The 25,781-nt window shown below is 40.8% G+C and overlaps 2 protein-coding genes across 13 annotated transcripts in view; both read left to right on the forward strand.

Annotated features, from left to right (window-relative positions):
• Nucleotides 1–315: 315 nt before the first annotated feature.
• Nucleotides 316–11,913, forward strand: LOC129849895 (60S ribosomal protein L22). The gene is made up of 4 exons (XM_055916599.1): nt 316–389; nt 2,601–2,717; nt 5,053–5,177; nt 11,724–11,913. Exons 1-4 carry the CDS (start codon nt 378–380, stop codon nt 11,866–11,868), a joined length of 399 nt encoding a protein of 132 aa, XP_055772574.1. The 5' UTR covers nt 316–377; the 3' UTR covers nt 11,869–11,913.
• A 778-nt stretch (nt 11,914–12,691) lies between these two features.
• Nucleotides 12,692–25,781, forward strand: part of LOC129849912 (chromodomain-helicase-DNA-binding protein 5-like) — a 196,710-nt gene continuing 183,620 nt past the window's right edge. For 3 of the 12 annotated variants that reach the window (XM_055916600.1, XM_055916601.1, XM_055916624.1), the window contains exon 1: nt 13,901–14,795. In XM_055916600.1, the coding sequence (XP_055772575.1) occupies nt 14,729–14,795 (67 nt within the window). In that variant the 5' untranslated portion in view covers nt 13,901–14,728. Of the gene's footprint in view, nt 12,895–13,899; nt 14,796–15,294; nt 15,343–25,781 lie in introns of those variants that run through there. The other 9 variants (XM_055916634.1, XM_055916614.1, XM_055916647.1 and 6 more) reach the window with 6 other exon arrangements.

Raw genomic sequence — 25,781 nt, forward strand, 5'->3', positions numbered from 1 at the left:
CCCTAAATCAAAACAATTTAGTGAATACCTGTAGCCCGGAACCATGTATTTAGAACTCTCTAAGCATATGGCTCTGCTGTAGCCCACATATGCCTGTTGACTCTAATAATTGTGGAGTATTCCTACTCTCAAAAGTGGGTTCCTAGATGATTTCAGCTGATCCATTTGGCCCAAATAATACTTTCAGCAGAAAAATAAGTAAAAATAAATAAAATGATAAGAAAACTAAGTCAGAAACATCTCACTCAAACTGGGGCAAAGAATATCTCCTGGCTGAATCTATCCCCGATTCATGGATTTATTCTATTTATCTAGACCGGATATAGGGTTGTAATAAACCCCGCCTCTTCCTTTCTGGACAAGAATCGTTGGCCAACATGGCTCCGATTGTGAGTACTCACGGTGAAATATGTTGTATAGCTACCTATAAGACGTTTTTATTGTCTGTCGTTTATTGTATTTGATGTGCACGTAATAAATCCATATTGAACTGTGTTTCCGTGAGGCCAAATAAGTAAAGGAGTACCAATAAATGGCTTTGTTTACCAGTTGGGCCTGCACCCAATGAACCACGTTGTAGCAATTTAGTTCATGCGTTACCTAGCTAGTCAGCAACTGTAACTTAAACGTGAACCATCAGCACACCAGCTGGCAATGCACCAGATAGAAGTTGTCGTGATAAATTAAATCCGATTAATGGCACTTTTAAAATGAATACAAATAACATTGGGCCCGGTTTCCCAAAAGCGTCAGTCAGCATGTGTCGGTTCGAATTTGGTTAGGCGAACCAGACGTGTGTGCTCGCATACTTAGTTTAAGATCTAAGACCTTCGCTTGAAAAACGAGAAGGAACCGGCAATCGTACCATGTCCATATTGGGCGCCGTAGTCAGTAATACACGTCCTCAAAATAGTATGAATGAATCTAAGGGTGCGTTCGTATAGTCACTCTGGCGATCGACTCCGATTTCAGAGAGCACTCGTTTGAGTGCCAGAGCGCAAAATAACTGATTAATTTACGAACGTGCAACACCCGTTGAATATGACCGGTGTCAGTAAATGTAGAATTAAAACGTGATTAAATTGTTGCCAGCAGTACAGTTGGTCACCAAAGCTGTAGATAACATACAGCCAAACCAGCTCTGCTAGGGCTGGTAAAATGGTCAGTGAGGTGTTCTCTCATTTGTGACTGGAAGTAACTAGCCAACTTTATCCAGCTAGCTTGGGTACTTGACTGGCCAAATTTTGGCTGTGCATGACCACATGAAAAAACGTTTTATTTAACTAGGCAAGTCAGTTAAGAACGAGTTCTTATTTACAATGGCGGCCAAACCAGACAATGCTGAGACAATTGTGCGCCGCTCTATGGGACTCCTTATGTCTTTTTGTGATGCAGCCCGGGATCGAACCAGGGTCTGTAATGACACCTCTAGCACTGAGATGCAGTGCCTTAGACCGCTGCACCACTTGAGTAGAACTTGCGGGAAAACCAAAGTGAACAGACACCTTACAAAATATCATAATATATGCACAAACTGATGGGAATAATGCGTGGACGCCTTTTAAGTACATCACTAGAACCATTGAGCTTAACTGTTCTAACGATATACTTAAGCATTTTGGAAACCAGTCCCTGGCCAGATTGATAACACACACCAATCAAGTTAGCTAGTTTTAAAAACAGATTATCCATTATATCATAGTCAAATGGCTGATATAACAATGGAAATAAATGTTTTCAAAAATAGAAAGCAGTTAGGAGGCAAGATCAGGTGGGACCATTCTAGCCCATGAGAGGGCAGGTAGATGTGTTCAACGGGCATGTAAAGTGTTTTTTCCCTATGAGTTTCCAGAATGTCACCTGGCCTAATTATATCAGTACACTCATAACAATCTATGCATTACGAAACTTCTATTAGATCAAATAAGACCCATGTGGCTCAGTTGTGAGAGCATGGCGCTTGCAACACCAGGGGGTGGTTTTGATTTGCACAGGGCACCAGCACAAAAAGGATTATCCGCTCACTACTGTTAAGTCGCTCTGGATAAGAACGTCTGATAAATGACAAAATGTACGATTTTTTTAAAAATAGTTGACCAAATTCAACACAGTCTCATTGACTTCCATACAAAAACTCCTAGCTTGGTGAGTGGGAAAAAACCGACACCTGCTGGAGAATGTTTTTGAGCCCAGTTATCCCTCTCGCTTCGCCTCTTCTTGTTTTTAAAAAACGTTTTTACTGTTTTTAAAAAAGAACCAAAGACAGGTACAGTATGCAGATTGGCAGAAATTGCTTCTGTAAATAAGAATTTGTTCTTAACTGATTTGCCTAGTTAAATAAAGATAAAATAAATGTTAAAAAAACACTGTGCTATCACGTTAGATACTTAAACGAAACCATCAGTGGTGTATTCATAATACCAACTCTGTTACAAAATGTTTTGCAACAAAAACAAGTTTCTATTGGACAAATTCTGGTTCCGTTTGGTTCTTAAATGGTAATCGATTTCCTTTGCATGACGAAATGAATACACCTCTGGTGTAATCTGTTTTATCAAGTCATTTGGAATAATGTTAGCCCCTCTGCAATGTCTTGACAGAAGAAGCAGGTCATCAAAAAGACCAAAACAGGTGGCAAGAAGAAGAAGCAGGTCCTGAAGTTCACCCTGGACTGCACTCACCCAGTGGAGGATGGCATCATGGATGCTGCCAACTTTGTAAGTAGCCAATGTTAGAGAAAATAACATGCGATATCCTAGGGCTGGGAATTGCCATGAAGTTCACAATATGATATTATTGCGTTTCTCACTATTCTATGTCTTGCGATTCGATACTATTATTGCGAGTGACGTTCCAAACATATTGCTCACTATATATCTGTTGCAAAGAGATGAGAGAAAATTAGTTTTGATCAGTCATGGAAATAAGTTCTGTAAACATGTTGGCTCCCTATTTTAAAAGGATGAAGAACAAGCCTTGAGATGAAAAATACCAGTGTTTTGGCACAGCCGACTAGCACTAGCTAATGCTACCTACCCATGTGTTGGTCCCATGTTTCATAAGCATTAATTATTCAACAGCAGTCAAGGTTGTTCTGGCTCTGAGGCCTATAATGCGCTAATGTATTGTTAAGTGGACAATACGGAATGTTTTTTAATTTATAGACTAATCAACAGTGATTGTAAAGGGATGTGCGTTCGCTGATGCTCTCTATTGGAGTATATGTCCATTCAGAAAGTTTCCTAAAGTAGCCTGTCTGAACTCCATCTCTTTAATAAGAATCAAACACTCCTGTCATGATGTAATCTTGTGAAAGGCCTATTTTCAGTAGCTTAGACTACATAATTTCTCTCATTACGGTGTCTTCGCTTTGAAGAAACACCCCCGAATGGTTATGTCATGATAGTGTTCATTGGTCTGGCCAATTACTGTGACCTCAAATTCCAAGACTGGCACAGCCCTAATTGTAATGTTATTTTTGTTGTTGATGAGTTACTCTGGTGATGGGAGGATAAACTGCATTAAGTAATTAGCCTAGGCACAGAGGCCTGCTAGCCAGCTGCACAGAAAGATGGATGGGACACATTTGCAATTCACTGGTATTTAGCTATGTTTTTATCGTTTTGTAGTGCTTTAGCCACTGAATTCTAGTAGTTTTTACTTGAAAGAATAAAACATTAATCACAAAATGTGCCACTTGCACAATACAGCTAATTCCGCACAGCACTGCATCTCACGCGGCTTGTAGCCTCAGCGAACGGCGTGGGGCACTAGCATTCGTCGTGGATGTGGGGGTTGTGAAACATGAATTTGGACCAATCCCCGACAACCCATATATCAAAACTTAGTTACTAAGCTCTACTTTGTAACTTTCTGTTTGTTTTGTCTCTGATAACATTTGAATGACAGTAGTGATGAAAACCTTATTACTTTATATTTCTGTCAAAAGATGTCCGATGACTGAAACACCCTCAGGACTTTCCCACACTTGGAAATACTATGTTGCATCGGTCTTACTGTGATATGTTTAGGAATACTCATCGCAAAGAGCAAATATGAAAACAGATTTGGCAAGTTTCACAAAAAGGGCAGTCCCACAGATCTGAATGTTCTTAGCACGGCACCCGCTTTACATTTGGGCTCATATCGTGTCAATATCATAAAGCACAGTATTGGGATTGTTAGACATGGATAACAACTGCCACAATGTTTTCAAATTATTTATGTATTTTGACGACCATATTATTGACATTTAGTGGCGGGAAAAATATATTTTGGGGGGTAGAATCCATTGTTGCGTTAACCTAACGCCAGAATAATATCGGCGAAATGTAACTATCGATTGTATTTCTTAATTTTTTTTTAGCACTGCAATATCCTATTAAGTATGTCTTTGTTACTAGAGAAGAGCCCTATTACTTATTTCAATGTACACATTGCATGGCACAAATTATTCATAATCCAGATACTCCTGGTTTATCCATGTTATGCTGATACTGGCCTCTCTTCAAAGTAGTAACGCTACAACTGTAATGGGTAGTGGGGTATGATATTTTGCAGTTGGTGTGTTACACCGCAGACATTTAGGATTCAGATTAGTGCGGAGCGATTAGGGGTTTTTGAGGTTGGTTTCGGCTGGATTATAAACAAATAATCGCGTTTTTAGGTTTCTACATCTGGGCTTTATTTAATGGGGGGTAGTGTTCAAATTATACATTGACTCTTGGCTAGCCCCCGAAGTGTTCTGGAGGTGCCCGACGTGTCCTGATAGTTGCAATGACACTTGTACTTGTCTTCTCTTACTAGCACTAATTTTGCTGTTAGCTGCTTTGAGGAACTTTCAGTTCGTATGACTGTGATACGTGGTTGTCGTACCTAACTAAAGTTAAATGCGTTAACTGTAAATTCCTCTGAATTAGAGCGTCTACTAAATGTTTAACATGTAAATTATATTGACAGAATATTTGCAGCAGTATGTAGCAGTCATTACAGCTAGTATCCATATTTGGGAGAAAGATTGTCCTAAAATACACCTTTGGTCTTGTTGGTTAGGAGCAATTCCTGCAGGAGCGCATCAAGGTCAACGGTAAAGCTGGGAACCTGGGTGGTGGTGTGGTGTCCATTGAGAGGAGCAAGAGCAAAATCGCTGTGAATTCTGAAGTGCCCTTCTCCAAAAGGTATGTTTGAATCAAATCTTGATTTATCTTTTGAATTGCCCTGCTTGCAATGTGATGTGCCGAGCAACATCACTTGCCATTTTATGTTGTGTTGTCTGATGGAGGGACTTGGTTTGTCTCCACAGTTATGCATGTAAGGGTTATTGCATTTTCACCTTTTCAATTAGGAAGTTGGAGCTGTCTTTTGCTATATGTGATGTTTTCCATGTTGCTTTCTGTTATGGGGTCATGGCACTGTTTTGTAATCGATGTTAGGCCTTTATTGGTTTTATTGTTTTGCCTGATGGACAGTCTGGAGCAAATGCATGTATAATTCATTATTTGAAGTGCTCTTAAAGTGATTAGCGTTTGAAATAAGGTCTGAGGATCATAAAATACTATCATTAGGCGGATTGAGATGTACATGAATAGAAAACATTAAGAGACATGGATAGAACGCATGTTATTTTTGGACTTCAGTCAGTTTTATTTCCACAATTGGAGATGCTGTGATCTGATCAATGACTCCAGCAGTGAACATGATTTTTTTTCAGTTCTATAATAAAAAATGTTTCCATGCCACCATGTATCCTCAGACATTCCTTGATTCTTAAGCTCCTTCTGAAGCTATATTTAGCCCTATATGGCATGAAATTATAGAACACTAGCAACACCCCCCACCTGGTAAATAATTGGAAATGTATCATTTATAATAATGGATTTATTTTATATTGTGTTCTTGTTATGAAAAGCAATCTCAGTTGCTTTAAAAACAAAATTGGGAATCTGGTAGTTCTTGGGTGATTGTCTTCCACATCCTCCAACGACAGTTCAGAAAGGTACAGTTGAAGTCAGAAGTTTACATACACTTAGGTTGGAGTCATTAACTTGTTTTTCAACCACTCCATAAATGTCTTGTTAACAAACTATAGTTTTTGTAAGTCGGTGAGGACATCTACTTTGTGCATGACACAAGCAATTTTCCAACAATTGTTTACAGACAGATTATTTCACTTATAATTCACTGTATCACAATTCCAGTATGTCAGAAGTTTACATACACTAAGTTGACTGTGCCTTTAAACAGCTTGGAAAATTCCAGAAAATTATGACATAGCCTATCAGAAGCTTCTAAAGCCAATTGACATTATTTGAGTCAATAGGTGTACCTTTGCATGTATTTCAAGGCCTACCTTCAAACTCACTGCCTCTTTGCTTGATATCATGGGAAAATCAAAAGAAATCAGCCAAGACCTCAGAAAAAAAATTGTAGACCTCCACAAGTCTGGTTCATCCTTGGGAGCAATTTCCAAACGCCTGAAGGTACCACGTTCATCGGTACAAACTATAGTATGCAAGTACAAACACCATGGGACCACGCAGCCGTCATACCGCTCAGGAAGGAGACACCTTCTGTCTCCTAGAGATGAATGTGCTTTGGTGCGAAAAGTGCAAATAAATCCCAGAACAACAGCAAAGGACCTTGGAGGAAACGGGTACAAAGTAGAGGTCGACCGATTTATGAATTTTCAATACCGATACCGATTATTGGAGGACAAAAAAAGCCGATGCCGATTTATTTAAAAATAAATACATTTTTAAATAGATATATATATATCATACACACACACACACACACACACATTTTTGTAATAATGACAATTGCGACAATACTGAATGAACAATGAACACTTTTATTTTAACTTAATATAATACATAGATACACACACACGCACACAGATCTGAAGTGACAATGATACTGAAGTCTGCTTAGGAGACAAATAGTCTCAACTGTTTGAATAAAAATAGAGTTAAGTTACCTGTGATGACTGTTGAAAACAAAAACTTTAATTTCTATATGCAGGAAATCCTATTTTAATAATGGGCATGTTAAGAATTGACAACCAAAGTGCGAGTCATAATTCCCATGACACCTTTTAGCAAAATCTGAAAAGCGATTCCTTCATTTATTCCATAGGATATTTTTAGATTAACTTAAAATAAGGTCTGTGTTTCGTGTAGGCTTACATCACCATGCCAAATTTATAACTATGTAGATATCCATAGGACAAGGTAACTCTGATCAATATTGGCTAAATATAAGCGAAGATACATTTTTTTGTATAGTGGATTTATGAAAATATGTTGACAAACGTTACCTTATCCTAGTGAGATTTACACGAGTATCAAAACGTTGAGGCGGTTTAAGCCTGCACGAAACACAGACCTTATTTGAAGTAGATCAAGACATTCTCTATGGAAGACATGAACGGTAAAATAACGAAGGAACCCCTTTCAAATTCAGCCGCAAGTTATTACAGGAATTATAACGCGTCGACTTTCTCTAAACCATATACCTTTGACTAATCCGGAAACTATCACCTCGAAAACAAAACGTTTATTCCGTTCCGTATTTTATCTAACGGGCGGCATCCATGAGTCTAAATATTCCTGTTACATTGCACAACCTTCAATGTTGTCATAATTACGTCAAATTCTGGCAAATTAGTTCGCAAAGAGCCAGGCGGCCCAAACTGTTGCATATACCCTGACTCTGCGTGCAATGAACGCAAGAGAAATGACACATTTTCACCTGGTTAATATTGCCTACTAACCTGGATTTCTTTTAGCTAAATATGCAGGTTTAAAAATATATACTTGTGTATTGATTTTAAGAAAGGCATTGATGTTTATGGTTAAGTACACATTGGAGCAATGACAGTCATTGATTGATTGTTTTTTATAAGATAAGTTTAATGCTAGCTAGCAACTTACCTTAGCTTACTGCATTCGCTAACAGGCAGGCTCCTCGAGGAGTGCAATGTAATCAGGTGTTAGAGCATTGGACTAGTTAACTGTAAGGTTGCAAGATTGGATCCCCCGAGCTGACAAGGTTAAAAATCTGTTCCTAGGCCGTCATTGAAAACAAGAATGTGTTCTTAACTGACTTGCCTAGTTAAATAAAGATTAAATAAAGGTGTAAAAAAAAAAAAGCTCCCAAAAATACCGATTTCCGATTTGTTATGAAAACTTGAAATCGGCCCCGATTTAATCGGCCATTCCGATTAATCGGTCGACCTCTAGTACAAAGGTATCTATATCCACAGTAAAACGAGTTCTATATCCACATAACCTGAAAGGCCGCTCAGCAAGGAAGAAGCCACTGCTCCAAAACTGCCATAAAAAAGCCAGACTACGGTTTGCAACTACACATGGGGACAAAGATTATACTTTTTGGAGAAATGTCCTCTGGACTGATGAAACTAAAATAGAACTGTTTGACCATAATGACCATTGTTATGTTCGGAGGAAAAAGGGGGAGGCTTGCAAGCCGAAGATCACCTTCCCAACCGTGAAGAACGGGGGTGGCAGCAGCATGTTGTGCGGGTCCTTTGCTGTAGGAGGGACTGGTGCACTTCCCAAAATAGATGGCATCATGAGGTAGGAAAATTGTTGATATATTGAAGCAACATCTCAAGACATTAGTTAGGAAGTTAAAGCTTGGTTGCAAATGGGTCTTCCAAATGGACAATGACCCCAAGCATAATTCCAAAGTTGTGGCATAATGGCTTAAGGACAACAAAGTCAAGGTATTGGAGTGGCTATCACGAGGCCCTGACCTCAATCCTATAGAACATTTGTGGGCAGAACTGAAAGAAGCTTGTGTGAGCAAGGAGGCCTGCAAACCTGACTCAGTTACACCAGCTCTGTCAGGAGGAATGGGCCAAAATTCACCCAACTTATTGTGAGAAGCTTGTGGAAGGCAACCTAAAACGTTTGACCCAAGTTAAACAATTTAAAGACAATGCTACCAAATACTAATTGAGTGTATGTAAACTAATGACCCACTGGGAATGTGATGAACTAAATACAAGCTGAAATAAATCATTCTCTCTACTATTATTCAGACATTAAACATTCTTAAAACAAAGTGGTGATCCTAACTGACATGAGACAGGGATTTTTTACAAGGATTAAATGTCAGGAATTGTGATGAGTTTAAATGTATTTGGTTAAGGTGTATGTAAACTTCCCACTTCAACTGTATCCTGAGCGTGGGGACCTGGTTGTCGCCGACGTTCACAGCTCCTCCTCCTTTGGTAGGGTCAATCGTCCACTACTGAAGTGAGGCACCCACCTAGGTGATGCATCGGCAACTCTAAAAGCGCCAATAAGACCACCACACCTCGGTAATAATCTGATACAGATCCCATACGAGGCAAGCCTCTGCATGCTCTCACCGCAGTCCACTTCCCAAGTGCTTTTGGTCTTTGAATATGCTACTAATATTCTCAACTCCGGAGCATAAAAAACCCCAAAGAATTCCCATATTCTCTGTGGGATCATGGCACTTGCTTTTGGAAATTAAATATTGAGATTTTGTGTGTACATATTTATTTTTTTGTTTTTGGAAATTGATCCATGGGCCCATCCCTGCTCTATATAGATATGTGTTTGTACAGTCTCTGATATGGATAGGGTCAGTACTTTTGACTAACAGATTGTTTGTCAGCTCGGGCCCAGGTTTTCTACAGTTGTGAGACGTGAATGCCATTTGTGGCTAGCATTAATGCAAGGTGACTCGGTACATATGGGCCTAATTTAATGGGGGTCAGGGTTCAAATTATACACTGCTCAAAAAAATAAAGGGAACACTTAAACAACACAATGTAACTCCAAGTCAATCACACTTCTGTGAAATCAAACTGTCCACTTAGGAAGCAACACTGATTGACAATACATTTCACATGCTGTTGTGCAAATGGAATAGACAAAAGGTGGAAATTATAGGCAATTAGCAAGACACCCCCAAAAAAGGAGTGATTCTGCAGGTGGTGACCACAGACCACTTCTCAGTTCCTATGCTTCCTGGCTGATGTTTTGGTCACTTTTGAATGCTGGCGGTGCTCTCACTCTAGTGGTAGCATGAGACGGAGTCTACAACCCACACAAGTGGCTCAGGTAGTGCAGTTCATCCAGGATGGCACATCAATGCGAGCTGTGGCAAAAAGGTTTGCTGTGTCTGTCAGCGTAGTGTCCAGAGCATGGAGGCGCTACCAGGAGACAGGCCAGTACATCAGGAGACGTGGAGGAGGCCGTAGGAGGGCAACAACCCAGCAGCAGGACCGCTACCTCCACCTTTGTGCAAGGAGGTGCACTGCCAGAGCCCTGCAAAATGACCTCCAGCAGGCCACAAATGTGCATGTGTCAGCATATGGTCTCACAAGGGGCCTGAGGATCTCATCTCGGTACCTAATGGCAGTCAGGCTACCTCTGGCGAGCACATGGAGGGCTGTGCGGCCCCACAAAGAAATGCCACCCCACACCATGACTGACCCATCGCCAAACCGGTCATGCTGGAGGATGTTGCAGGCAGCAGAACGTTCTCCACGGCGTCTCCAGACTCTGTCACGTCTGTCACATGTGCTCATTGTGAACCTGCTTTCATCTGTGAAGAGCACAGGGCGCCAGTGGCAAATTTGCCAATCTTGGTGTTCTCTGGCAAATGCCAAACGTCCTGCACGGTGTTGGGCTGTAAGCACAACCCCCACCTGTGGACGTCGGGCCCTCATACCACCCTCATGGAGTCTGTTTCTGACCGTTTGAGCAGACACATGCACATTTGTGGCCTGTTGGAGGTCATTTTGCAGGGCTCTGGCAGTGCACCTCCTGGCACAAAGGCGGAGGTAGCGGTCCTGCTGCTGGGTTGTTGCCCTCCTACGGCCTCCTCCACGTCTCCTGATGTACTGGCCTGTCTCCTGGTAGCGCCGCCATGCTCTGGACACTACGCTGACAGACACAGCAAACCTTTTTGCCACAGCTCGCATTGATGTGCCATCCTGGATGAACTGCACTACCTGAGCCACTTGTGCGGGTTGTAGACTCCGTCTCATGCTACCACTAGAGTGAGAGCACCGCCAGCATTCAAAAGTGACCAAAACATCAGCCAGGAAGCATAGGAACTGAGAAGTGGTCTGTGGTCACCATCTGCAGAATCACTCCTTTTTTGGGGGTGTCTTGCTAATTGCCTATAATTTCCACCTTTTGTCTATTCCATTTGCACAACAGCATGTGAAATTTATTGTCAATCAGTGTTGCTTCCTAAGTGGACAGTTTGATTTCACAGAAGTGTGATTGACTTGGAGTTACATTGTGCTGTTTAAGTGTTCCCTTTATTTTTTTGAGCAGTGTACATAGAATATTGGCTAGCACCGACGTGTTCTGGGGGTGCCCGACGTCCATCTTTGATAATTATTGGGGGGGGGGGGGGGTCTCACGTTGATGTTTCAATTGTGACGAGGTAGCCCTGATTTGTTATGGGGGTGCAAATTGTTTAGAAAATTGCAGTTAGAAAGGTTAAACATGGAGTTGATTCAATGTTCTGCATGTCATTTTGTCTGTTCTAATGGAACTTTCTGTAATGTTGCACCCTCCTGAATAAACCCCAGGCCTTGCCTGATATGTTCTCAAAATATAAATCTAACAAATTTACAGTACACCTTTGTCACAATGTAATTTTCAATGGGATTTACATTGCTGACACTGCTGGTCTTTCCTTTCTGACAGGTATTTGAAATATCTGACCAAGAAGTACCTGAAGAAGAACAACCTGAGGGACTGGCTGCGTGTGGTGGCCAACACCAAGGAGAGTTACGAACTGCGCTACTTCCAGATCAACCAGGACGAGGAGGAGGAGGAGGATGAAGATTAAATCCATGCCACTGTCTTTTGTCAATAAAATTTCAAAAGAACGAAAGCTTCTCACATGGTTTTATTTGCTGATTTGAGACTAAACCTGCATGTTTGAAAAAAAGTGTACCTACTCTTGCAATGAGCTGGTTAGACTTGAAAACCCATATTCTTTATAACGCAAAGATATTTGTGCTCTGTGCTTACATGAGTTGTCTGGGGAAATATTGCAAGCAATGAAAATGTATTTGTTACCAAGGGCTTTCTACTTTGACCACTCAACCTTGAAACTGACAGTTGATTGCATTCAGATTTAGTTGTGTGATAAGTTTGTACATACAAATAATAATAATGATTCCATTTATCAATTAATGCTTCAAATAGTGTGTTGGCTGAAATTACTTCTTGAATCTGCTTTTAGATAAATGGCGGACTCTAAGAATGACGCTTCCTTCAATTTATGTGGTCCATCGATAGTGTATGGGCAAAGACAGTTTAAATGAAGTTATGTAGAAACTCCAAAAACTCAGTTTCTTTCTCCAAAAGAAATCGCTGATCACGCTTGCAGACGATGTCATGGTGACGTTGGCTGGCTAAGCACATGCGCAGAAACACGTCATTGGGTCTAATGGTCTTTTCGCAACGAACTGTCAGTCACTCCGAAGAAAATGAAAACGTATCAGTCTATTTTATTTAACCAGGCAAGTCAGTTAAGAACCAATTCTTATTTACAATGACGGCCTAGCAAAAGGCTTCCTGTGGGGACGGGGTATTAAATAAAAATATAGGACAAAACACTACATAAAAAAGAGACGTAACATAGCGTGGCAGCACAAAACATGGTACAAACATTATTGGGCAAAGACAACAGCACAAAGGGCAAGAAGGTAGAGACAATACATCACGTGAAGCAGCCACAACTGTCAGTAAGAGTGTCAATGATTGAGTCTGAATGAAGAGATGGAGATAAAACTCCAGTTTGATTGGGGTTTTTTTGCAGCTCGTTCCAGTCGCTAGCTGCAGCAAACTGAAAAGAGGAGCGACCCAGGTATGTGTGCTTTGGGGACCAGAATGTGACTGGCAGAAAGGGTGGAGGATGAGGGTTGCAGTAGGTATCTCAAGAAGGGGAGAGTGAGGCCTAAGAGGGTTTTATGAATAAGCATCAACCAGTGGGTCTTGTGACGTATATACAGAGAAGACCACTTTACAGAGGATTATAGAGTGCAGTGATGTGTCCTATAAGGAGCATTGGTGGCAAATCTGATGGCCGAATGGTAAAGAACATCTAGCTGCACCCTTACCTGCCTATCTATACATGACGTATCCATCATCTATTAAGGGTAGGATGGTCATCTGAATCAGGGTTAGTTTGGCAGCTGGGGTGAAAGAGGAGCGATTACGATAGAGGAAACCAAGTCTAGATTTAACCTTAGCCTGCAGCTTTGATATGTGCTGAGAGAAGGACAGTGTACTGTCTAGCCATACTCCCAAGTACTTGTATTAATTGACTACCTCAAGCTCTAAAAACCCTCAAGAAGTATTAATCACACCGGGGGGAGAGGGGCATTCTTCTTACCAAACCGCATGACCTTTGTTTTGGAGGTGTTCAGAACAAGGTTGCGGGCAGAGAAAGCTTGTTAGACTAAGAACGCTTTGTTGTAGAGAGTTTAACCACAAATTCCTGGGAGGGGCTAGCTGAGTATAAGACTATCTGCATATAAATGGATGAGAGAGCTTCCTACTTTCACGAGGTTGGAGTAATAACATGTTCAGGTACTTAAAACATTGTCTTGAATCAATGTGACTTTTAGATTTCAAGAAAATAAACTAAGGAAGAATGTGTCACTTCTCATTGACTTCTCAAACCCCGGTCTGTTCTGCCGACTGCTTCACAAGCTTTCCCGGAAGTATCGCGATGTTGGACCTATGGGTTTAGAAACTCTGGTCTGATGACACGAGCGTCTTGTTCCCGCGGTGGTAACCTTGACAACTATTCAAGCAAGCGACTGCACAGGCTGCGCACTTGCCAATAAACTGGATTTCTTGTCAGTGAAAGGAAGTTAGTTGAATGCATGCATGCCTTTGCTAAATACTTTCTAAAACCTAAAGGAAATGGACTACTATACTTGAAATTGCAATTCAACCAAATCTACTGTAGGCTACAATGTCACGAACGAATGCCCTCTCACTAATGTAGGCTAGCTGATTGTTTACTTTGTAATATTCGCACTTCGGCACGCGTAGCCTACATCAATCAAGATACAATATAGCCAAAATGACCGCTACCTAAAATCGATATCATTATCGTTAAACGACGTAATTTTGGCGGTTATTCAAACCCAGTTTGACTTAGATCGATTGTCTTACTGGATACATGATTACGTTGCATTGAATCCATTTGAAACGACATGCAAAGTGGGGACTCGCGAGGGGATTGAATCCCCCCACCCCCCATACCCTGGTGTAACCTCAATTTCTTTGGACTTGCTTGGGAAAATGGGCAAAGCGACAGGCTGGTGGTGCACACAGTGGCATTGCTACTTGCAGCACTGCTCACGACTAGTAAAAGTGGTAACTAGGGGAGCATGCCTAACTAGTTGTGGTGAAAATTATGGGATGGATTGTCATGGCAACAGACCAGACGTCACAATTTGGGCATGTGTTCCATTTTTGTCTTTCTTATTTTCAGACTGGAGGACTTAGATAGTGAAGAGTGGAAAAGGAAACAGATTTTTTCCTACAAAAAGAAGGAAGCCATCTTTCTTGAAAATAAATTGTATTTACACAACTATCATACAATTATTTTCCGGGAGGCACGAAGAGGTGAACAGTGGCATTTTCAGGGTTAACTTTCAGAGAGGTTTTTTTTGTATGCGATAAAGATGCCTGGGTCGTTAAGCAATGAAGACGAGGGACAAGACGACATGGATTTTGAAGACGAGATACCAGGTGAGGGAATGAAGTAAGGGGAGGGGGAGTTTCTGCCCTGAATATATTTTGCGCTGCTATACGCCTAGTTGAATGTGGGGGAAAGGGCTTGCCCTACGTTCTAGGAGAAAAGAGGACGGGTGGGGTGCAGTAAGCGTTCCAATTTATTATTTTAGTACAACCCGTTTTCCTCGGGCACAGGTTTGCAGGTGTCGCCACTGTGTCATCTTCAAATATGATATGGCCGAATGAAAAGCCGCCATCTGTGGTAGCCTACTGAAATGACCCGGTCCGAGAAAAGGACAGCCGCAGGCATCAGTGCGTTCGTGTGAAAAAAAATATGAAAACCTCCTATGTTAGGCCACCGAACTCCATTTTACTTTGACTGCGATCAGCATAGATAGCCTACTTGATTTTTGTTATTAGATTTAGGCACATGGACAATTTTGTTGGTGCAGTTTTGAGGGTGCACCGTTTTATGCTCTTACCATATAATGTTTTTTTATTGTTTCTTTTTGAGGTCAGAAGTTGCACCGATCGATCACATGCTGTGACAGCTGAATAAAAGGTATTCGTTATCTATAAATGAATGTCAATAAACGTCCCATCTCACCCAGGTGCTACTGCCCCGTTATCTAAATTGTGCAGCTGTGTCCCAATTGTTTTGAGGCTCTTGTCCAAAGTCAGCAGTGGCTGCAGAGGTGCTGGGCTGTGACTATGAAAACACGTGTAACAGGAAAACAATAGTTTAGAGCAGGGGTCCCCAATTACATTCAGCCATGGGCAGATTTTTCCTTGAGTGGATGGTCAGGGGACCAGAATATAGTTGTAAATAATTTGTACACTGCTAATTGACCGCAATAATCCCAAACAGTGCCGAAAGAAAGTATTCATACCCCATGATTTATTCCACATTTTGTTTTTAAGGGCTGAATTCAAAGTGGATTAAATATATATATATTTTTCTAACCCATCTACACACAATACCCCCACACAATGACAAAGTGAAAACATGTTTTTATAAATGCTTGCTAATTTATTGAAAATTAAATACAGAAATATCTAATTTACATAAGTATTCACACCACTGAGTTAACACTTTGTAGAAGCACCTTTTGCAGCGATTACAGTTGTGAGTCTTTCTGCGTAAGTCTCTGAGCTTTCCACACCTGGATTGTTTGCCCATTATTCTTTTCAAAATTCTTCAAGGGCTGTCAAAGTGGTTGTTGATCATTGCTAGACAACCATTTTCAGCCATAGATTTTCAAGTAGATTTATGTCAAAACTGGAACTCGGCCACTCAGGATTATTCATGTCTTCTTGGTGTGCAACTCCAGTGTAGATTTGGCCTTGTGTTTAAGGTTATTGTCCTGCTGAAAGGTGAAATCATCTTCCAGTGTCTGGTGGAGAGCAGACTGAACCAGGTTTTCCTCTAGAATTTTGCCTGTGCTTAGCTCAATTCAGCAATTTGTTTTCAATTCTGAAAAACTCCACAGACGTTAACGATTACAAACATACCCATAACATGATGCAGCCACCACTATGCTTGAAAATATGGAGAGTGTTATTCGGGAATGTGTGATATTTGATTTGCCCCAAACTTAACACTTTGTATTCAGGACAAAAAGTTAAATGCTTTGCCACATTGTTTTGCAGTATTACTTTAGTGCCTTGTTGCAAACAGGATGCATGTTTTGGAATATTTTTTATTCTGTACAGGCTTGCTTCTTTTCACTCTGTCAATTAGGTTAGTATTGTAGAGTAACTATAATGTCGTTGATCCATCCTCAGTTTTCTCCTATGACAGCCATTATTTTCTAAATGTTTTAACTTCACCATTGGCCTCATGGTGAAATCCCTGAGTGATTTCCTTCCTCTTCGGCAACTGAGTTAAGAAGGAAGCCTGTATCTTTCTAATGACTTTGATGTGTAACCTTTATTTAACTAGGCAAGTCAGTTAAGAACAAATTCTAATTTACAATGACGGCTTATACCCGCAAAACCCGGACGACGCTTAGCCAATTGTGTGGCGCCCTAATGGGACCCCCAATCATGGCTGGTTGTGATACAGCCTGGAATCGAACCAGGGTGTCTGTAGTGACACCTCAAGCACTGAGATACAGTGCCTTATACCACTGAGCCACCCGGGAGCCCAATACACCATCCAAAGTGTAATTAATAACTTCACCATGCTCAAATGGATATTCAATGTCTGCTTTTTTATTTTTACCCATACACCAATAGGTGCCCCCTTCTTTGTAAGGCATTGGAAAACCTGTCTGGTCTTTGTGGTTGAATCTGTCTTTGAAATTCACTGCTGAGGGACCTCACAGATAATTGTATGTGTGGGCTACAGAAATTATGTAGGTATTTAAAAAATAATGTGAGTCCATGCAACTTATTATTTGACTTGTTAAGCAAATGTTTACTTGAGAACTTATTTAGGCTTGTCATAACGGGGTTGAATAGGTATTGACTCAAGACATTTCAGTTTATCATTTTTTATTAATTTGTAAACATTTAGAGAAAAAAAACATAATTCCACTTTGGCATTATGGGGTATTGTGTGTAGGCCAGTGACAAACTCCATTTGATAAATTTTAAATTCAGCTGTAATACAACAAAAATGTGGGAAAAAGTCAAGAGGTGGGAATACTTTTTGAAGGCACTGTAGTATTTGAAAAAAAAACAATAATTTCAAACCTTGATTACACTGGGATGCTTCTCTATTAATGTGTTGGAATACTTGAACAGATTTCCTAAATTAAAATCATTATGAGCTCATTTCCTGGTGATTTTACAGTCTTATGTCCAAGAATGAAAATGATATAAAAATAATAAATATACAGTGCATTTGTAAAGCATTCAGACCCCTTGACTTTTTCCACATTTTGTTATGTTACAGCCTTATTCTAAAATGGATAAAAAATATATATTCTCATCGATCTTCACACAATACCCCATAATGACAATTTTGCAAAGTTATTCAAAATAAAAAGCTGAAATATCACATTTACTTAAGCATTCAGACCATTTACTCAGAACATTGTTGAAGCACCTTTGCCAGTGATTACAGCCTCGAGTCTTCTTGGGTATGACGCTACAAGCTTGGCACACCTGTATTTGGGTAGTTTCTCCCATTCTTCTCTGCAGATCCTCTCAAGCTCTGTCAGGTTGGATGGTCTGTAAAACGACACTTTTGAAAGCACTCAAGGCCATGGCCATGTTCAGTTGCCAAATGTTTTAGAATGTTGCAGATAGAAATGCCATGAATAAAGCCGATGTGATTCCTTATTCTTCATGTAAGAGAGGCATGCTTGTTCTACATAGCCAATTTCTATTTGAACGTTCAAAAATGTTGCGTCCTACTGAACGCGCACCATGTGAACCCTCCAAACCTTAAAATGGTGAGAGCATGGTAGATCACATCTTTAAAACCATCAACTCATCTCTTATTTACACTGCTAGTTAAATAGGGTGCCCCCTGAGCCTGGTTTATCAATCTCCATCCATGGCAGTCAACCAGGTCCTAAATATCTGGGGAGCCAGTGGCTGAGCCAGTGTCAGGCCAGGGGTGATGTGATGAAGTACCCTACAGGAAGGGCCCAGACCAGGAGCCTGCCTTTTTATACCACCATGTCAGTTCACTCAATACAATCATTACATTCATAGTTTTTCTCCTCCAGCTAGCTCCAGGCCCCAGATGATTTACTACTGGATTAGCAGCCAGGGCTAGGGTTGCACATTTTGGGGAATATTCAGAGGTGGAAACTTTCTGTGGGAATTAACAGGAATATATGGGAATTAATGGAAATATATGCAAATTAATATGAATACAATTTAAATGTAGATGTTTTTTTACATTAGATATATTTACCATATCATATGGAGACAGAAACATAAACCTTTTACCTTATCATAAGTAGACATAATTGAAAATTATGAAATCCTTCCAATAAAAAGAAAACAATTTTAGTTATGAATTGAACTAATTAAATGAGTTGACCCTTCACATGGGATGACTTCACTGAACAACAAAAGAAAGGGAATGATCCCCAATGATCCATCGCATCTTTTCAACATACATCTGTAAAATGATAGTCTACAAACTAAAGCTTTGGTTGTCTTCCTCTCAGGCTTCCATGTCTTCTCCATGAACCTCCTTAATGTCCACCTCTTGAACATCAAACTCTGAGACCTCATCTTCACTGTCACTTTCCAACCTTGTTGAGGATGGCTCGTTGTTAGGCTCAAAAAGCCTCAAATTTGTCCGGATGGCCACCAATTTTTCAACCCTTGTATTGGTCAGCCTGTTGCGTGCTTTGGTGTGTGTGTTCCCAAACAAGGACCAGTTGCGCTCTGAGGTGGCTGATGTTGGTGGGATTTGGAGGATGATGGAGGCAACAGGGGAAAGAGCCTCAGATCCACAAAGTCCCTTCCACCAGGTGGCTGATGAGATATGTTGGCACGACTGCCATATTGCATCTCCATCCGAAGCCCTTGCTTGGAAGTGTACTTCGCCCGATTGCCAAGAACCTTGCCCTCATCCAGGCCAAGGTGGCGAGACACGGTAGTGATGACACCATAGGCCTTGTTTATCTCTGCATCAGACAGGATGCTCTTGCCAGCATACTTGGGGTCCAACATTGCTTGGAGCAACAGTGAAGTGGGCAGGGCAGTACTGATTTTTTTCTCTTACATCAGCAAGCGTAGTCTGAACATCAGACAGGATGGCATTCTTTTCCTCAATATGTGCAATGGCTACTGCTATAGGTTTCAGGCTGCTTACCACTCTCTCCCAAAATACATCATCCAGGAGGATTCTCTTGATGGGGCTGTCCATATCGGCAGACTGATATGGCCATTTATTGGAGAGACTCCTTCCCCTCCAGGAGACTGTCAAACATGATGATAACACCACCCCAGCGGATGTTGCTGGGCAGTTTCAATGTGGTGCTCTTATTCTTCTCACTTTGCTTGGTGAGGTAGATTGCTGCTATAACTTGATGACCCTTCACATACCTAACCATTTCATTGGCTCTCTTGTAGAGTGTATCCATTGTTTTCAGTGCCATGATGTCCTTGAGGAGCAGATTCAATGCATGAGCAGCACAGCCAATGGGTGTGATGTGAGGGTAAGACTCCTCCACTTTAGACCAAGCAGCCTTTATGTTCGCAGCATTGTCTGTCACCAGTGCAAATACCTTCTGTGGTCCAAGGTCATTGATGACTGCCTTCAGCTCATCTGCAATGTGGAGACCGGTGTGTCTGTTGTCCCTTGTGTCTGCTCTTGTAGAAAACTGGTTGAGGGTTGGAGATGATGTAGTTAATTATTCCTTACCTACGAACAATCGACCACCCATCAGAGATGATTGCAATACAGTCTGCTTTCTCTGTGATTTGCTTGACCTTCACTTGAACTCTGTTGAACTCTGCATCCAGCTAATGAGTAGAAAAAGCATGTCTGGTTGGAGGGGTGTATGCTGGGTGAAGAACATTCAGAAATCTCTTCCAATACACATTGCCTGTGAGCATCAGAGGTGAACCAGTTGTATACACAGCTCGAGCAAGACATTCATCAGCATTTCTCTGACTACGTTCCTCCATTGAGTCAAAATAACTTCTGATTCCAGGAGGACCATGAGCTGTTGCTATCGATAAGGTGTCAGATTCATCATTTTCAACTCGAATAGTAGAGGGACTTTTGTCAGAGGTTGCTTGTTGTGAGCGCTGAGGGAACTTTATGCACTTGGCCAGATGATTCTGCATCTTTGTTGCATTCTTCACATATGATTTGGCACAGTATTTGCAAATGTACACAGCTTTTCCTTCTACATTAGCTGCAGTGAAATGTCTCCACACATCAGATAGTGCCCGTGGCATTTTCCTGTAAAGATTAGAAAAAAGTGAGTAAAATAACCCAAATATACAATGCCATGTACAGATAAATAGTTAAGCAGTTAGATTAAACAACTCCTTTGTAAGATACATGTTTTAAAATGAAACATGTATGGAAACAGGTGAATTAACACTCCTCAGTTAGCAGGCTCAAGCAAGCTAAAACCAACATGGTAGCAAAAGCTAACTAGCAGAAATTGTCAAGTTAGAAATGATTTCAACACACTTTGCTGTAGTCTACTATTTACTAGTTAACCTTTTACGGGAGCAGCCCGACACCGGTACACTTATGACAACATCCAGCTCAAAGTGCAGGGCGCGAAATTCAAAATCTATTTTTTTTAAATATTTAACTTTCACACATTAACAAGTCCAAGACACCAGATGAAAGGTGCACATCTTGTGAATCAAGCCAACATGTCCGATTTTTAAAATGTTTTACAGGGAAGACAAAATATGTAAATCTATTAGCTAACCACGTTAGCAAAAGACACACCTTTTCTAACTCCATCAGTTTCTTACTCCATCAGGTGCTATCACAAATTCGACCAAATAAATATATAAATAGCCACTAACCAAGAAACAAATTCATCAGATAACATATTTATTGTATAGCATATGTTTTGTTTGAAAAATTTGCATATTTCATGTATAAACCATAGTTTACATTTCAGCTACAATCCGAAATTGCACCGAAAGCAGCCATAATATTTACAGACACCAACGTCAAATAGCTAATTACTCATCATAAAACATTTCTGAAAAATACATAGTCTGCAGCAATTGAAAGACAGGCATCTTGTGATTCCAAACAATATTTCCGATTTATTAAATGTTTTACAGCGAAAACAAAATGTATCGCTATATTAGCGTAGCTACAATAGACAGACACAATTGGGCACCCACGGCCAGTTCACATGCACGACAGATATATGAAATAACATCATAAAATGGGTCTTACTTTTGCTGATCTTTCAATCGGAATGTTCAAGAAGGTGTCCTCTGTCCAGATGAGTCGTTGTTTCGATTCAGAATGGCAAATTTCCCTCTTCAATTAGCATTGGCACTAGCCGAGTGGCATAAATTTCTCCAACGTAAACACAGTCAGAGGACGGAACACGGCAAAATTCCCGAATAAAGTTTCAATAATCTGATTAAACTATATTGAAAAAACATACATTACGATGATATGGTCACATGTATCAAAAAAAATTTGAGCCGGAGATGTTAGCCGTTCGATAAGAAGGCAAAACAGAAGTCAATCCCACTTCCTTCACAGTACCGGAAGTGGACGGTCACGTCAAAGAAATATTTTTTTTTCCACCACAGAACAAGATGAGCACAAAAATTTCTTCTCTGACATCCTCTTTACACCAATAGGAAGGCGTATAGAGTGTCAGCAGACTCCTAAGTGTCAAGACCATGTATAGGCATCAAGTTGAAAAGAGCATCGATTTCTGACATTTCACTTCCTGGTCAGGAAAAGGGCTGCAGAAGGACTTCTGTTTCACTCAGAGAAATAATTCCAACTGCTTTAGAAACTAGAAAGTGTTTTCTATCCAAAAAGAATAATAATATTCATATTGTACGAGCAAGATTTGAGTAGGAGGCCGTTTGAAATGGGCACGATTTCACTGGCTACTCAACACTTTGCCTTGCAGCCATAAGAAGTTAACAAAAAATCATGTAGGTCATATAAAATATATTCACCCCACCCAGTATTGTAATCAAACCTTACCAAAAAGCATGTAGTCCTTGGCTCAGACAGTGTAGTAGTGTGGGCTCAATAGCATCTCATTAGAGTGCAAGATCTTGAGAATCAGCTGTACATGTGATGGAAGAGTGCACTGCACATGTGATGGAAGAATGCACTGTGCATGCAGAGGGTTGCAATTCCATTGAATGATAGTTTAACCAACATATGCCACAAGACCTAGAATTGTCTTATTTGTATCCCACAAAAAAGGTCACTGTTATAAACTAACTTTTTTGATGAATTTAAGCAAAATTCACAAAATTCCCGGGCTTAACTTCCTTGGTAAAGTTTACCGACCCGTTGCAACCTTAGCCAGGGTAGACCAAAATGCCCTCATACTATTTGCATTAGCCTATCAGTGTGAAATGGTTGGCTGGTTATGGCACCAGTTTGTCATGGTGCAGTAAAGATTCAGATTCCAAGAACACAGGATGAGATGTTACTATCCTTTGTGCAAGCACTTCCAAGAGTTCATGAACAGTGAGCCTGGTGAAATTTGGGGAGCGCATCGTCAGTAGTGTACCTTTGGTTCCTAGGGTGTTTCGGCCTTTCACACTATACACCCTCCCCAAAGGCGGCCAGCGACAGGGTGATCAATCCTACGCTTGCGTCCCATTTCCAATTAGTCATAGGAGTTGCCTTGTTGTTGATAGCCAACATCCCATGGGACTATGCATGGCAGGGGCGTCCTCCTCCCTGAGTCAAGCATTGTTGACCGCATACCTCCTGGCCCTCTCACTTTGGGGCCCAGCTGGGGTCTTTCCTCTTCATCCAGAGCCATTGACTGCTGCCTTCTGCCGCCTCTGATACAGCTTTGATTGCCGAACGCTGGCTCTGGCCCTTAATTCCCAGGTCTCTAAGCAGTCTGGTTGTAGATGTTGCCACAAAACCTCTGCAGCCCACCTCCACTGGTTGGACTTCTGTGTTCCAGCCATGATGCCGTGCTTCGGCAGCTAGATCGGCATAGCGCAGATGTTTTCGCTCATAAGCCTCATCTACTGAGTCCTCCCAGGGTACTGTGAGCTCAATGATGAAGACCTTCTTGAGCTTAGGGGACCAGAGCACCATGTCAGGTCTTAGAGTGGTGGTTGCGATCTCCGGAGGAAACACAAGTTGCCGGCCAATGTCAGCTAGCATTTTCCAGTCGCGGGCCAAGCGCAGCTGGTCTCGCTCTAATGGTGTAGAGTATAACCTCGCATTAGGCCTAGCTGTGCAATGTATGGTTTTGTGTGTTGTGGTTTTTTGTTAAAAAATTTATTTTTTTGTATATGTTTATGCTCTGTGTATAGTTGGGAGTTTGCACTAGGCTTACACGGAACCCGCGCCATCGTGCATACATTTATTTTGTCCCCTTACACCAAACGCGATCACGACATGCAGGTTAAAATATCAAAACAAACTCTGAACCAATTATATTCATTTGGGGACAGGTCGAAAAGCATCAAACATTTATGGCAATTTAGATAGTTAGCTTGCACTTGCTAGCTAATTTGTCCTATTTATCTAGCTTGCTGTTGCTAGTTAATTTGTCCTGGGATATAAACATTAGGTTGTTATTTTACCTGAAATGCACAAGGTCCTCTACTCCGACAATTAATCCACACATAAAACGGTCAACCGAATCGTTTCTAGTCATCTCTCCTCCTTCCAGGCTTTTTCATCTTTGAATTTATATGGTGATTGACATCTAAACTTTCATAGTATTACTACACCGACCGGCAACACAGTTCGTCTTTCAATCACCCACGTGGGTATAACCAATGATGATATGGCACGTGGGTACCTGCTTCTGTAAACCAGTGAGGAGATGGGAGAGGAAGGACTTGCAGCGCGATCTGTGCCAGAAATAGATAGGAGTTCTATTTTAGCCCTTGGAAACGCAGATGCTCGCGAGCAGTATGGGTGCAATAATTAAATAACATAGATTTCTAAATTTATTTTGCAACGCTCGCACACGCGATATGAGCAGTGTGGTCAGCCTATTAGCATAAATACCAGAATGCCTATGTCTGAGCTCCTGTCTGATATTAGCCTTAGCCTATTAAATAAAAACATGTACATTATTATCATTTACAACAACATTTGACATTGGAGCATACATAATAGGTTATTTTATGTGTAGTGCATTCAGAAAGTATTCAGACCCTTTGACTTTTTCCATATTTTGTACTTTACAACCTTATTTTAAAATTGATTAAATAAAAATACATCTTCATCATTCTACACACAATACCCCATAATGACAAAGCGAAAACAGGTTTTTAGAAAATTGTGGTAATTTATCTAAAAAATAAATACAAATACTTTATTTACATAAGTATTCAGACCCTTTGCTATGAGACTCGAAATTGAGCTCAGGTACATCCTGTTTCCATTGATCATCCTTGAGATGTTTCTACAACTTGATTGAGGTCCACCTGTGGTAAATTCTATTGATTAGACATACACTTGTCTCCATACACCTGTCCCAAAGTTGACAGTGCAGGTCTGAGCAAAAACCAAGGCATGAGGTCAAAGGAAGGCTCAGATCTGGGGAAGGGTACCAAAACATTTCTGCGGCATTGAAGGTCCACAAGAACACAGTGGCCTCCAGTGACCTCCATCATTCTAATGCATCACAAAAAAACAACAATTTAATACATTTTAGAATAAGGCTGTAACGTAACAAAATGTGGAAAAAGTCAAGGGGTCTGAATACTTTCCGAATGCACTGTAGTCATGGGTGTTAATGGAGCAAACCGACTCACAAAATACTGTACCTTAAAATGATTTCTATTGGTACAATTTAATTAAGAACAGCTTAGCTTTAGAAAGAGGAGAGTTCTTTGCAATTTCAGCACATAGTCTGCCAGCCACATCCTGAGGGATAACGCAATCACTAATGCACGACCCCAATAACCAAAGACTTGTGGTTAAAAACGAAGTGTAAATGCATGCAAATAGCTATGAAAATGTGTGATTTAAATAAATCCTTCTTGTTATGTTTAAGTTGCTTCTTTATACGTTTTATATAGTTTCTCCCAGTGTGTTCTACACTGAGTGAAAAAACCCCATTAGGAACACCGTTCTATTATTGACTTGCACCCCCTTTTGCTATCAGAACAGCCTCAATTCATCATGGCATGGACTCTACAAGGTGTCGAAAGCGTTTCACAGGGATGCTGGCCCATGTTGAATCCAGTGCTTTTCACAGTTGTTTCAAATTGGCTGGATGTCCTTTGGGTGTTGGACCATTCTTGATACACACAAGAAACTGTTGAGTGTGAAAAACCCAGCAGCGTTCCAGTTTTTGACACTCTGAAACCAGTGCACCTGGCACCTACTACCATACTCCGTTCAAAGGCACTTACATC

This window comes from Salvelinus fontinalis, chromosome 3 (genome assembly GCF_029448725.1).
Source record: "Salvelinus fontinalis isolate EN_2023a chromosome 3, ASM2944872v1, whole genome shotgun sequence".
In the NCBI taxonomy this organism is placed as follows: Eukaryota; Metazoa; Chordata; class Actinopteri; order Salmoniformes; family Salmonidae; genus Salvelinus; species Salvelinus fontinalis.

What these genes read in the sequence shown, in the direction of transcription:
- LOC129849895 (XM_055916599.1), top strand. An exon ending in TCATGGATGCTGCCAACTTT is followed by an intron (nt 2,718 to 5,052) that starts GTAAGTAGCCAA and finishes CTTGTTGGTTAG; the next exon opens with GAGCAATTCCTGCAGGAGCG. An exon ending in GAAGTGCCCTTCTCCAAAAG is followed by an intron (nt 5,178 to 11,723) that starts GTATGTTTGAAT and finishes CCTTTCTGACAG; the next exon opens with GTATTTGAAATATCTGACCA.